This window comes from Phascolarctos cinereus, unplaced genomic scaffold, assembly GCF_003287225.1.
Source record: "Phascolarctos cinereus isolate Bilbo 61053 unplaced genomic scaffold, phaCin_HiC Scaffold_4;HRSCAF=312, whole genome shotgun sequence".
NCBI lineage: Eukaryota > Metazoa > Chordata > Mammalia > Diprotodontia > Phascolarctidae > Phascolarctos > Phascolarctos cinereus.
Genome location: NW_027555847.1, coordinates 330,790,532 through 330,804,807, shown reverse-complemented (window position 1 = coordinate 330,804,807; position 14,276 = coordinate 330,790,532). Strand labels below are relative to the sequence as shown.

At 40.5% G+C, this 14,276-nt stretch overlaps 1 protein-coding gene across 5 annotated transcripts in view; it reads left to right on the top strand.

Annotated features, from left to right (window-relative positions):
• The first annotated feature begins 1,281 nt into the window (after positions 1 to 1,281).
• KIF2A (kinesin family member 2A) overlaps positions 1,282 to 14,276 on the top strand; it is a 101,144-nt gene continuing 88,149 nt past the window's right edge. For 3 of the 5 annotated variants that reach the window (XM_021007200.2, XM_021007199.2, XM_078153176.1), the window contains exon 1: positions 1,282 to 1,660. In XM_021007200.2, the coding sequence (XP_020862859.1) occupies positions 1,597 to 1,660 (64 nt within the window). In that variant the 5' untranslated portion in view covers positions 1,282 to 1,596. The remainder of the gene's footprint in view (positions 1,661 to 14,276) is intronic. The other 2 variants (XM_021007203.2, XM_021007202.2) reach the window with 1 other exon arrangement.

The window sequence follows — 14,276 nt, the reverse complement described above, 5'->3', positions numbered from 1 at the left end:
AGAAACTATGCTGTTATGGGGATAGTCTCAGGACCTTCTTCCCTTTCTGAGGTCATATGGTCAACCCCCCTGAGAAACAAGCGAAGGTTGTTGGCCTTTTTCTTCATTCTTTTCTGTTCTAAATGCAGGGAGTGAAATCTCCAGGTCTGGGAGTTTAAAGACCAGGAGAACCAGGAATCTGAGTGAAAATCCAGGCTCTAACAGCTTGAAGCATAGATACCCCAAGGAGCAACGAAAAACCTTTGGGGGCGACCTTCCAAACCCAAGCTTGGTGTAAGGATTTTATGTTACACCTATCATAATATTTTTGTAAAAATCAAATGATCACAGATTTAGAATTGGAAAGTTACCTTAGATGCGACCGAGTTCAACGGAAGGTAAATGACTTGCCAAGGTTCATAGCACTTGTCTAATCCAAATTTGAACTCAGGTCTTCCTGACTCCATGCTTCCTTCCCTACATGCTCTACCCACTTTGCCCAACTATGCCTGGATCGTCAGCAGTTACATTACTCCTGTAGTACCACAAATTAAGTGGCTGCAGGCAAAATCTAAGGTGTCTAGGCTTCGTATTTCACTCAGGGCCTTGGCCCCAGTTAGCTTCGCAGAGCCAGGTCGCAGCCACTGAGCTTTCTGCATCATCTACCGAATAAGTCACATCTCCCTGCAGAGCTTCTGCAGGCAGGCATCATGGTAGAAAGGCAGAACCGTGAGACCTACAGAGGCTCTTCACTCCATTGAAGAGCAAGATTTCTTAACTAGAGACTCAACCTGGTGGTGCCTTAGGGTAGGGTTACTAGGACCAGCCTTGTACTGGAGCAGTGGAGCATCATCCTCAGGGGGTCCAACCTAACCCCAGCCCAGGGACCAAGTTCACGTCCCCAGACTCCGAAGCCAGCTCCACCCCCTTCCCTAGGCGCCAACGGGTGGGGACCCTAAATAGTCTCAGCAGCTGCTTTGGTCGCCGTCTCCTAGTAGTCGCTGCACCAACCTTGGAGGCAAGAAGGCCAAACCAAGGAATCCGCGCCCCTCGCTCCCGGGCTCTCCCCCCGCCTCTTCCAGACCACGCCTGCCAACCAAAATCGCGCGCGCGCGAGACCCCTCCCCAGCGCCCCCGGCGCACGCGCCTCCCTCCCCCTCTCAGCCCGCCAGCCTGTCTCCTCTCCTCTGCGGGGCGCAATGACGCTACACTCCGCGGAGCTGGGCGGGGCCGGTCAAGGCGTGAGGGGGAGGAGGGAAGAGAGGGTGATGGAAGAGCCCTGCCGCGCAGGCGCATTGCTAGTGGCCTTGCCCGCGTCGGCTTTATCCCAGACAAGCCTGGCAACTCGGGCCCTCCCCCTCAGCTCCCCGCTGCGGCCCCGGCCCCGGCCCCGCTCCGCCTCGGCCTCCTGCCGCTGCAGCAGCCCCGGCGAGTGTAGCCCGGCCCCGCCTCCCTCGCTCTCCCTCCACGCTCCAGCCGGTAACCGTCCCGGCGTTCCCCGCTCCCCATCCTCCCTCCCCTCTCCTCCGCCCCCGCCCCTCCTGCGCCCCTTCCTCCCCCTCCCTCCCCAGCCTCGCTCCAGCCGCCTCGTCCTCAGCCTCTCCTCCCGATGAGGTGATGGCAGCGGCCAACTTTGGCAAGATCCAGATCGGGATTTACGTGGAGATCAAGCGCAGCGATGGTGAGCGCGGGCCCGGCCCGAGGGGGAGAGGAGAGAGCCAGGAGGGGAGGGCCCACCCGCCAGGAGCCGCGGCTTCATTGATTCGTTGGGCCCGGCTTGGTGGGGGGGGAGCGGGGAGGTTGTGGGAGCTTTTGTGTGTTCGTGGGTAGCGGGGCTCGTGTGCACCAGTGTGTCTGTGGCTGAGTCGGGGGGCCGGTGCTGCTGCAGTGCTAGGGGCGGGGAGCCCGGCCTGGCTTTTGGGGGAGGGGGCGTAAGCGGTGAGGGGTGGGAGAGGAAGATCTGCAAGGGGAGGGGGGAAGAGTTTGGGGTGGGGGGCGCGCTTCGAGGCGTGGCAGAAGCGGGGCCCGGGCTGGGGGAGGTGGGGTCTTCAGGAAGTGCGGGGAAACGAGAGACAGAGGGACTGAGACAGATGCAGCTGGGGTGGGGTCCGGGCTGGGGTGGGGGGCGGCGGAAGGAAATAGCCTGCTCTCCCCATAATTAACCCCTCCCTCCCCCGGACTCCACGTGTGAGGATGCCTGCTTCACTTGGGGGTGACCTGGATGTCAAACGGGAGACCCACCTTCCTTTCTAGGGCCTCTCTGCCGTCCTTATCTTCTCTGGCAGTGGGGGAGGGGCGTGACTTGAGTATTTGGAGAAGTAGCTTCGAGCTTTGCTGTTGGAGTTTGCTTATTTTTAAAGAGTCCAATAGATATTTAGGTACTCTCTGGTTCACAGACAGGCCTTCCTGCCTCTTTTCCTTTTTCTCGGGCGTTTTTCCCCCTTTGGCTAAGCCTTTTCTTGAGAGTAAGATGTGGAGAATGTTATGATCTTGTCCACTAACGGGGATGAGAGAGAGACAAGGGTGGAGGAGTTTCAGATGTGTTTCTCGGAGGTGAGACCTTTGGGGCAGGACAGGGGAAACGATGAATAATAATGAAAATTTGAAGAGTTAGTCTTGGGAGGGTGATGGTAAGATCTTCATGTTTTTAATCCCCTTAAAGGATCAAGGGAGACGAATTTAAGGGGAATTGAGTGTCATTATTATCTGATTGTTAGATTTAGATATTTCTCTATCTTTAGCCCTGCTTTGGAGAAAATAGAACGTTTCATTAGCTTTGTGAGGAGGAGGTGAAGGGAAAGTACTGAAGAGGGAAAAAAAAAACCTTCCTTAAAGCATGCGTCCCGGGTTAGGAAGATCTGTAGCTGGCTTCTGTAGATGCCTACTCTTTTCTTTACACTGTGACCAAGATTATGATACACACCCCATATACAGTGATAGAGCCTCTAAATCTTTGTCTTAGTCCTTAAAGCAGTTTTTGTGTGATAGTGTATTGCTCGACCCTCCATAGTTACTGATTTTTTTTCATTATTTCTGGTCATTTGTCCTAGCAAAGCTTTGTCATCCCGTGTGTGAAAAGCAAAAGCATACCACTAAGAGCTTTAGGCGCTTTTTAACTGAGCTACTGGGGGAAGGGATACCAGTATATTACTTGAGGCAAAGGAAGTATTTATTTACTCTTTCTGGAGGAAATGTTATTAATGTCATTCATTGCTTCTTTGAGATTAAATTTGTGTTCACTGGCAGCAACAACAAGATTTTTAAAAATGATCTATACAGTCATTTTTTTTGGTACAGTAAACTAAAATAGTCACAACTTTTATATAAACCAGTAGCTTTTTTTATCCTCAGATGACTTGAGAAAAATCTTTTAATGTGTTAAAATGAAATATAAAGGGTCATGAGTGAGTTTCTTTGCATAGTTTTGTGTGGTAACATTTGAGGTATGTTTGTGTAATTTTCATGGAATTATTTGAGCAGACACTTTTTCTATTTGTATGAATCAAAATGACAATAAATTTATGAATCATTACTGTCCTTAATGTTCCTGTTTGTGACTGATAGGCTCTGCAAAATGGAGGCTTCTTCTGCCTGAACCCCCAGTCTTCACTCATCCTCATTCAAGGCATAACTCAAAACCTTTCCCATGAAGTTTTGCCAGATTACCCCAGCCAGAATTGATCTCTCCCTCCTCAGAACAACTATGGCTCTTTGTACTACTCATAAGGAATTTATAGTACATTATACTTGCCCTTTTTTGTAACTGTGTTCTTAGGTCAATTTTATATTAGAATATAGCACCGTGAGGGACAAGTACACTGTCATTTATGTATGTAGTAGGCCTTGTTAACAAAAAAAAAAAAAGGAGCCCCTTAACAGCCTGAGGCAAACATTTTTTGAATGAATGAATCCCTCATTCTTGGGATTTTTAGTCTTATGATTTAGCTTTGGAGCCTTAGAACCACTTTAAAGAGAATCCTAGTAGCATTTCTAGCATTCAGCTCCCTAGGATACTTCATGACGCTGTCTGTTCTCAGGTTAACTGTAATTCCACTTGGAGTGGACTGTGTCAGTGTAGATCTGAGTTCAAGAATCAAGCCCAGAACTGAACTAGAACTAGGGTTGTTAGAGAAGCATAATTAATTGCTACTGCCTCCCAAAATTTGCTTCCCAGACACTTTAAAAGTTCAACTCTAACAGTTATTTGGGCAGCTGAGTGGTGCAGTGGATAGAGTGCTAGGCCTGGAGTCAAGAAGACTCCTCTTAATGAGTTCAAATCTGGCCTCAGAAACACTTACTGGCAGTGTGACCCTGGACAAGTCACTTAACCTTGTTTGCCTCAGTTTCCTCATCTGTAAAATGAGCTGGAGAAGAAAATGGCAGATCACCTCAGTATCTTTGCCAAGAAAGCCCCAAATGAAGAGTTGGAAACAACTGAACAAAAAACATCTAGTAGTTGGTATGTGTAAGGCACATGCTAGATGCTGAGGGAGATGCTAAATAAGTCATAGTAAAGTGCTTAGAAAAATTATTTATGAATTCCATCCTTTGCCTGGTTTCCTTTGTGACCCAAAGAATCACAGAATCTGAATTGGTAAAGGCCTCAGAGATCATCTAGTCTACCTTTTTAACCTGACCTCCTCTCTACAGCATTTCCAACATGTAGAGATCCAGCCTTCTATTTGAAGTCCTCCAGTTAAAGAGAGTGCACTACCTACAGAGTCATTCCAGTTTTTGAAAACTCTAAATGTTAGGAAATGTTTCCTTATGTTGAGCTGAAATCTGACTTCTGTAGCCTCACCCATTGCTCCTAGTTGTTTTCTCTGTGGCCAAGATCAAGTGTAATCCTTCTTCCTCAAATACTTGAAGGCAGCTATTTTGTCCACAGTAAGTCTTCTTTCCAGAATCTTTAGTTCCTTTAATTCATTCTCAGATAGCATAGTCATAAGGTCCACCAGTTTACCAGTTGCCTTGCTTTGGACACTACCCTGTTTATCAATGCCCTTCCAAAAAAACATGGTTCCCAGAATGAAACACAGCTACAGAAATGGTACAACCAGGGCAGAGTTAAGTAGGTCTCTCAACTTTCTAGTTGTTATCACTATTTCTCTTTCAGGAAGACTCATCTTTAGAAGGAAATGGCAAACCTTTTCTAACAAAAAAGGCAGTACCTTTGCCAAGAAAAACCCACATGGGATCACAAAGAGTGGGACATGACTGAAGAACGATTCAACAACAACAAAATTCCTCTTTGTGCAGTCTAAGATAGCAATAGCTTCTTGGCCTGCTGTAACATTTTTTTCTTCATAATCTTGCAGTTTGCCAAAACCCCTCTTTTTTTAGGTGTAGAACTGTTGTCTAGTCACATCTCCCCCATTTTGCATTTGCAAGCTAGATTTTTTAAAAAATCCAAATGTAAGCAAAATGCATATATTGATATGCTTCTGTGTTTCTAACTGTATAACTATACATTTGTTAAAACTTTTGTTTCTATATGAAAAGCTTCATTATTCAGAGCCATTGACTAATTCTATTTGTTCCCCTGAGGGGGAGAGAGTTCTAACTATCTGTAGCCCCTGGTTTTTCTGGGAGTGTGGAGAAGTGTAGGTATCTTATAGGAATGTCCAGAACCTTTGTGGAGGTGTCGTTTTATTGTGGGAGCCACTGCTACATTGATGGCTTCTGTTAGTTTCGGAAAACTGTTGTCTATTGCAGCATGGGCACAGACTCCAGACCTGACTTTTTTCTTCCTCTCAGGAAAGCTACCAGAGTTACATTATAAAGGCCTGAATTTAAATGATTTAACCTAGTCCTAAATGGGAGAGGAGGCTGCTTCTGGGCTTAATACAGCTTGTTGTGTGGAGGAGGGATTTAGAAGAATGAAGGGTGAAGTTGAATTACCTAAAATGAAATTAGAGTAATAGATGCCTAAGTCTACTCAGGATGTCATGTGATAAGATGTCATGACCCTTTATCTTGTTATTTGGAAAAATAGTACTTCCATGTACATAGAATGGATCTTAACACTGAGTGCTGGAAGGGACCTTAGAGATCATCTAGCCAAAACTTCTCATGTTACAGATGAAGAAACTAAGACCTAGAGAGGTTAAGTGACTTGCCTCAAATCACATAGGTATTTCAAATACAAGTGCTCTGACTCAAGTCCTGTGCTCTTTCCACTGAACCACACTGGTAAGGCGTTGCTACTAAAAGGTCACAAAGGAAGCATTACTGTTTTTCTACATTAAGGGAAAAAGTTGTAACATCTGTGCTAAGCATAGGTGAAAATAATGCTTTTGATTACTACCAGGAATTCCAGAGGCAGTTGAGAATCCCAAAGGAGCCATCAATTACTAACTTTAATCTTCCGATTAGAAAGGTTAAAAATTGCTTATGCCACAGCTGGCTGTTCCTCTGATCCATTAGTAATACTTTGACACATTTATCTCATATGTCTTTTTATATAGGCCAAACTAGATGGATTTTAGGAGAATGGAGATAGTGTTTTAGTTATATGAAAATAAACTAAGCATTATAATTATATTAGTTGCAATTCAGATATCTGTGTCCTGTGTTTTTGGTTTTTGGGGGATTTTTTTGGCAGCTATTAAGAGTAGAAAAGAAGAAAGCTTTGTAATAGTGTTAGCGAATTTAACTTTTTTGTACAATTTCTACTTGTTAACCAAAAAAGCCTATAATTTGTATGGTGCTTTGTCAGTTTTAAAGTGTCTTTTACATAACATCTCTTGATCCCCACAATAGCCCTTTGAGGTGTTGGACTTACCTGTAGTTATTAAATCCCTACTTAGAATGTAAGGTCCTTGAGGTTAGGGATTTTTTGTCTTTGCTGTCTAGCACAATGCCTTGCACAAGGTAGACACTTGATAAATGTCTGTTGATTTGAATGCCGGCAATTGTAAGTATTAATCCCATTTTACAAATGAAGAAATTGAGGATCTGAAAAGTTAGACTTGCCCCACGTCATAGGGCTGTTAAGTTAGATACATGCTTTTGTTGATACTTTGATTCCTTTGAGAACTGTGATTTCTTCTACTGCCAGCAATCCAGCATGTAAAATTTATAATGGAACTAAATTGTGTTTGTTGTCAGTGGTGAAATTAGGTTAAATCTTACTATCTTAGTTATATATGATGATTCAGAAGCTTCATGTTTAAAAAAGAAAACCTTTTCTAGTCCTTATGCATTGAGTCTGCCAGCCTAGAACTTACAATCTAACATTGATAGTATAAATATAATTATTTATGTAGAGTTGACTTGTAGACCTGGCAGTAAATGTTTCATCACCCAAGGAGATTTCTGGGTTAAAGACTGTGCCTCTGATCTGTTCTCTCCAAAGTGCCTTCTTTTCTACGGCAATATTCCTCTTCTTCATCTTGTCCAAGTGAAATCATATTTGTAAAGCACTTAATACAGTGCCTGCCACATAGTGGGTACTTAATAAATACTTGTTCCCTTTCCCCTGTCCACTGCAGTCTGATGTGTTTAATTCAAGCATACAACTAAACTTTATTAGAATGTGAGGTAATTTAAATGTGTGGACTAAATGGTAGCAACTCCCTTTTATATAGTACTTTATGGCTTACAAAGTTTAAAAGCATTGCTCTCTGAAAGCTGTTCTTTCCAGAAGTTTAAGAGGAAACTTAAGGCCTGTCCTTATTACTGCTGGACCACTTTACTCTTATAGTGCTACAAATGGAGCTTATGGGGATTCTAGAAAAGAATATATGCTGACTTCTCCCTCACCAAAATTAGCAATGTTGAATAAAGCCAGAAGCAGTTTAATAGAATATTGCTGCTGGTAAGGATTGGAGTTCCATTACTGGAAAATCCAAAACAATTTCCTGGGGATAATTTCTGTCTTACTTGTCAACTCCAGATATTTTAGCAACACTTTCTAACTTAGAGGTAACATTGCTTCTCTCTAGGACTCTGTACCTTTCATTCCTGCTACCTCTGGTCCATAACCAGAATTGATCCTAGGAAATGTTTATTGTTAACTGAATATCAGTTTAAGTGTCAATACAGTTATTACTTCTATAATGACCTTTGAGATAGAACTTTGGGTTGCTATTTTTGCATTACTCTCTGCTTAATAGAAGAAAATAATGTTGGTGTTACAATGCCTGGATGAGATCCTACCAAAAGAAAAGAGACTTTAAAGTTCCTTATTCTGTTCCATCATCAAAAGACATTTGTCCATAGTATTAAGAACTAGGTTTATAGTCCATGCACATTAAGAGCTTGTCAACAAAGAGTTTATAATCCAAAGGTGACATTGTTGATATAGATACACATGTATCGAAGATGAATCCCCCCATTGTTAGTAGCTTTACTGCCACTACTCAAGGATAATAATTACTATGCTATGTTAAATGTTGTTGGAATACTGGGTCCTGGCTACAGTGACAGCCTATTCTCACATCCTGCTTACTGCTGTGCAGCATTTGATTTGACACTTAAGTCTGAACAACTTTAGTGACAGACCCCTGTTGTGTAGTACTTTATACTTTACGATATGCTTTTCTTGATGTATGAAACACAGGTGCAGTCGCACATAGCTTATTTCTCTTGGCACAGCTTTAGTGCCTTAAAGCTCTTCAGGTGTTCTCCTGCCACCACTCTCCTTTTAGAGCACTTAACTCTAAGCCGTTTTAACCCTTGAAGTTAATAATTTTTCTAGATATTTCTCCCTATTTTTCATTTAGCAGTCCTAGATTGAGACATTACCCCTCGGTGGTGGTACTGCCATTGCCAAAGAAATAAGGTTGTTTTCACCAGGCACTAAGAAGAGATCTCCCTATAGCACAACAAATTGGGGTGATTGTCTTGGATCCTGTTCTTTGGAATGAAATAGAAAGGCATTTTTGAAGTGCTTACTATGTCCTAGGCGCTTTGCTAAGAGCTGAGGATAGAAATATGAGAAAGCAAGGTTGTACTTAACTCTCAAGGAGCTTACATTATTTTTTGGGAAGACAACACATATTAGGTGGTGGCCAGAGTAGAATGTTTTGGCAATGTTGATCTGATTTGATTACTGTTCTCAGACCTGTAGTAGAAAGGGGATGGTGGGTAGTGAACACAATTAAGGATAGCTGGGAGGTGGGTCTGGATATAAAGGCTACTTTTGGTGAATCAATAAAAATCCCACAGCTGGAATTTGGAGCTCCGATTGGAGGTGAAGCCTAGAGCACAGGAACATGGTGGGGCAAGATGGTGGAAGATCTCCACTGTGACAGCGTTAGTGACTCTGAAACACAGGTTTAGGAAGGGTGATATTAGCAGCTGAACAAAATAAAATTTTGAGGTTTTTATCCACACAGTAAGTCTTTAAATCCTTTCTGCCCCTATAGACCCAAGACTAGGAACCTGGCAACAGCCCTCAGGCTACGTGTTGATTTTTTAAGACTTCTTTTCCTCTTCTGGGCTGCTTTTAATGTTTATAGGGATTTGTAATAGGCACATACATTTTAAGGTAATTGATAACTTGCCATCAGTTCTTTTTATCTTCCCTTAAATATTTAAAGTCATTAAGGTTCCAGATTTACATTTTAATACATGTCTACTGGTCAATAAATTCATTTGGGAGAGGGAACATTTTATCACTCCTGTATAAGTCAATGTGAACCGTGTTAAACTTGTAAACAGTGTGTTAAAATATAGAACAGACAGTTAATGTGAACATGAAGGCTACATGTAGGGTTTTTGTGATTTCCTCTTCAGGGTCACCCTGTGTCATGTTTGATTCTACTTGTGCTGTACATTAAGGAAACCACTTTGTAAAGTATAAAACATTAAACCAGTATGTGAATGGACATTAAAGTATATTAGTAAAAGTAACTGCCAGCTAGAGGTGCAAGACAAAAGTCTAATTAATGTATAAATTTGGAATTTTGGTATAGATGGTAGGGCAGTCAGCTTTTTATTGTTATCTGAGGTTTTCTGAAAATGAGATTTAAAGAATTATTTAAATGATGGGAGAAATCTTGGATTTATTGGGGGGGAAAGAAGGAACTTTCTAATTTATGGAGTGTCAGTGGCCAAGGAAAGCACTTGATGCATATATTACTGCATTGAGAGAAGCTCAGATCTGGGAGTGGGATAGCTAAAGAAAGGGGATTTATTACAGACCTTTAAACAAAGAAGAAATGAAGGAAATGAGGTAGATTCACACATTCTGAAACAAACTGAAGATTTTGCACCTAACCTAAAGTGCCCTGAAAGGTCCACTTAAAGGATTTTAGGGAAAGGGGGGTAAATTGGGAGGAGGACGGAATGGAGGTCAAGTAGGAAGAAGAAGAGCATGGTAGAGAATACAACTTTGGTAAAGGTGTTTAGGTAAGACTGCTGGCAGCTAATGTGGAAGGTAAGTATATCAAGGATGAAGTTGCAGTAGGGTGGTGAGAGATAATGGTAAAGGTAGGGATAAAATGTTGAATTCAAGGGGACAAAATTGAACAAAGCTACATGATTTGACAAGTCAAGAGTGCAGAATAAAAGACCATTGAATTGAAGGGAAAGGCAAAAGAAAAAAACACTTGTTAATGTAAGTGCTGTATAAAGACTGTTTATTTAAGTTAATCCAATTTAGGAATTGCTTATGAAAGGCTAATAATGTGTTAACATTCAAATAGAGAAACTCCTTATGGAGTTGACAGCTTCTTTTCTTGATGGTAAACCCTTGTGGCCTTGACTAACTAAGGTGGCATTTATGGCACACATCTTTTTTTTGTTTTGTTTTTGGTTATAAATTGTAAGCATACAAACCATGCTTTGACTGTTTTTAAGGCTGATCTGTATTATTCAGCTCACATCCCTTTGGAATCACTTTGGAATCCTAAGATTAACTGCTAGATTCCTGAAATGTAATTGTTTGGCTATTATCTCTCCTTGATAATATTTTTCTCCCTTTCTTCTTATGTCCTTGTGCTTCTGTTCCTTTGGATTTTGATTACACCCTCCCCCCCCAATAACTCCAGAATGTACTTGGGCCATAAGCAGTATTCATAATGTACCTTCTGCTTAAGTCATGACTTCTGTGGTAATCTCATTAATGTCATATTCCTCCTTCAAATCCAGGATCTGTCATAAAGGGGCAGATAAAGCATTTGAGAATTAGTTGATTTGAATATGAGATTGGGATGTGCCAAAATTTTGTTGACCTACCACAGGAAGGGATGGTTTCTGACAACTCTTCTTCCCCTTACCTGATGAGCTTTTTAAGTGTCACATCAGCTTGCAAAAAGGAGGCTGTGGCCAGAGTAGTCTATTTGAATAGATCCCAATAAGAAATGCAGACATCTTTGAGTATAATGATCCCTCAGAAAATTGAGATGGGATACAAATAAACACAATAAAACTCTTTAGGCTTAGGCTTCCGTGAGGACTGCTGAAAAATAATTAGAATCCAACTATTTATTAGTTTTAGGGAATGAAAACAAGGTCAGTGTCTCATTCATAAATTAAGTTATGGATAAGGTTGGTTTAGCCATAAAACGATTTGTAGGCAGTAGCTACAAGGAAGTTATGCTGATGGTCAATGACTTGATTAATTAGAAAAATCTGGTGAAACCATTACCACCACTACCTGTGAATTAAACATTAAACAAATATTGAGCAGCTATTGTATACCTCACATAGTGTTTGGCTAGCATTTAATAAAAAAAGTAGTTTCATCAAAGTGATAAAAAATTTTATGGTGGGTAGAATTCTGGATTTGCAATGGAGAGATGGGTTTTTCTTCACAGTCTTATTAATGACTCATGACGAGCACATAAGTTAATTTTCCTTCTTTCTTCCATTCATCTGCATTTGTAAAATGAAATTTTTTGCTACTTTAGCAAGGTAGATCTGTGTCTTGTAATTTTTTTCAGAGTTTTTCATTCCATGGTAATGAATGGGAGAGGTCCTACAGATGGACAATTTTTTTTGATCCTCAGAAAGAAGAAGAAGGTAGAGCCTTTGAATTACTACAGATTGGTGAACTTGTTGATTCTTTGGCAAAATTCTAGTATGCACTATTAAAAGGGTAGTTTATGAGTACAGAGAAAGGGAAGCAATGATAATTAGGTTACAGCATGGGCTATATATTAAGTTATGCCAGACTAATCTAATTTCATCATTTTTCATAGGGTTACTAGACTGGTAAGTCCGGGAAATGCCATAAACATAGTATACCAGGATTCCTGCAAGGCATATCAGAAGTCTCTCACGGTGTCCTCATGGACGAGATGGAGAGATGTGGACTAAATGATAGTACAGTTAGATGGGTTTGAAACCAGCTTGACTGGATCTGTAGAGTGATGATTAATGGATTAATATTTATTTTTGAAGGTCTGTAATAGAGTGTCACAAGGCTCTTTTCTTATACTTTTCTGTTGCATAATTTTTAATCAGCGACTTATATAAAGGTATAAATCGTGTTCTTTTCAAGTTTGTTGTTGACATAGAGTCAGGAGAGAGGACTGATAACAGATTTTGACAGTTTAGAAAAATGAAATAAATCTTTTAAGATGGAGATGTGGGATGAATGTAAAATGCTCAGCTTGGGTTTAAAAATTAACTGCATGAGTTTAAAATTTAGAAGATATGTCAAGACAGCAGTTTCGGTGAAGAAAAGACCTAGGACAGTTAGTGGACTACCAGCTCAAAATGAGTCAACTCTGATTAACCAAGCAGCCTAAAAAACTAATACACATGTACAGTATTTTGAACAAAGAAGTGTGTTATAGTTCCACTGTGTTTTGTCCTAGTCTTATCTACAGTATTGTGTTTGGTTCCAGGAACCACATTTTAAAAATGATGTTGGCAAAAAGGAGAAGGGAGGCATTAAAATAATCAAGTGACTCAAAACCACGTCCTGTGTTTAAACTGAAGAAAAGACTTAGAGGGAGGCCATGATTTCTGTTTTCAAATATTTGAAACACTGTGGTGTTTGCTCACTCCAGCTAACACACATCAGAGTATCAGATAGAAGTTAAAACAGAGAAACAGATTTTGGTTCAGTATAAGCGGGGAGAAATCTTTTAATGGGGTATATACAACCCACCCTACAACTTTTTTCATCTCACAGTTCTGTAAAGTGAAAAAGTTAATGGGACCTAACAGATCCCAAGTTGGACATACCATAGTTTCAGTTTTTTCAAAGCTTTCAACACTTTCCATCAGAACTTACAGGTTATATAGCCTGTGAGTTCTACCTTACTAGTGTCATGCTTTAATAACTGATGCAGACATAGTTAAAAAGTACCTAGATTCTAGCATCTCAATATCTGTTATGTAATAACAAACTATGTTGTGGTATAGTGGACTATAATGAATGGAAAGAACACTTGGAAAAGATTTGGATCGAACATCATGGGTCTACCAAGTCATGGTGTTTTTGTAGACCAGTAAGATGTTGCCTTGGTGTCTAGGAACTGGCGTTTTTTGTTTATTTGAATACTGTGATAACTATTTCAATATAATTGGTTTCTTTTGTAACCCTATGTATTTTATACATTTAAGAATATCATTCTGAGAAAGAGTCCATAGGCTTCACTGCCACAGAGGTCCATAACAAAAATAGAACCCCTGTGTGGACAAAAAGCTATGTATGTCACTGACTCAATTCAATTGGCAAATTATCAATTGTGTTTTCGTTTTTGTGTTTTGCCATTGCTTAAGATTTTATTTCTTCTAATTTGTGACTGGTTATTTGAATTGAACCCCATGCTTAATTAATTAGATTTTCTTTTTTCTGTAGCAACTCCTGTTAAAGCATCTCACAAATAAATGCCTTTTCTTGGTTGCAAGGCCATCTAGATCTTATAGATACATCCACTACCAGAAATCCAACTTCAGCGTACATGCCATCTTGATCAGTGGCATTTTCCACGTTTAAAACACATTATTATTTCCTCCTATTTATAGTTCCAAATATAAGAATATTTTAAAATGTTAAGCTAAGTAGTGACTTGATAATTACTACAAGATACATAAAGTACTGTATATAAAATGACTACTGATGGTGACTCTAGCATAAACTAACTCAGGGTAGAGATTATATCTTATTTATTCTTTGCATCTCCCCCTAGCTTTTCACATAGTCACTTTATAAGTGTTTGTTGAGGTAATGTATAAGATTGGGGTTTTTTTTTTTGCATACAAAAGCAGTGTGTTGCCTGCAGTTTGTTATGCTGATTATATATAATATATAGAGAATATCTTGATGAGTTTATGTATTCTCCACATTTAATTGATTTAAATTTGACTAATACTATTTTTACTAAGAGTTTCTA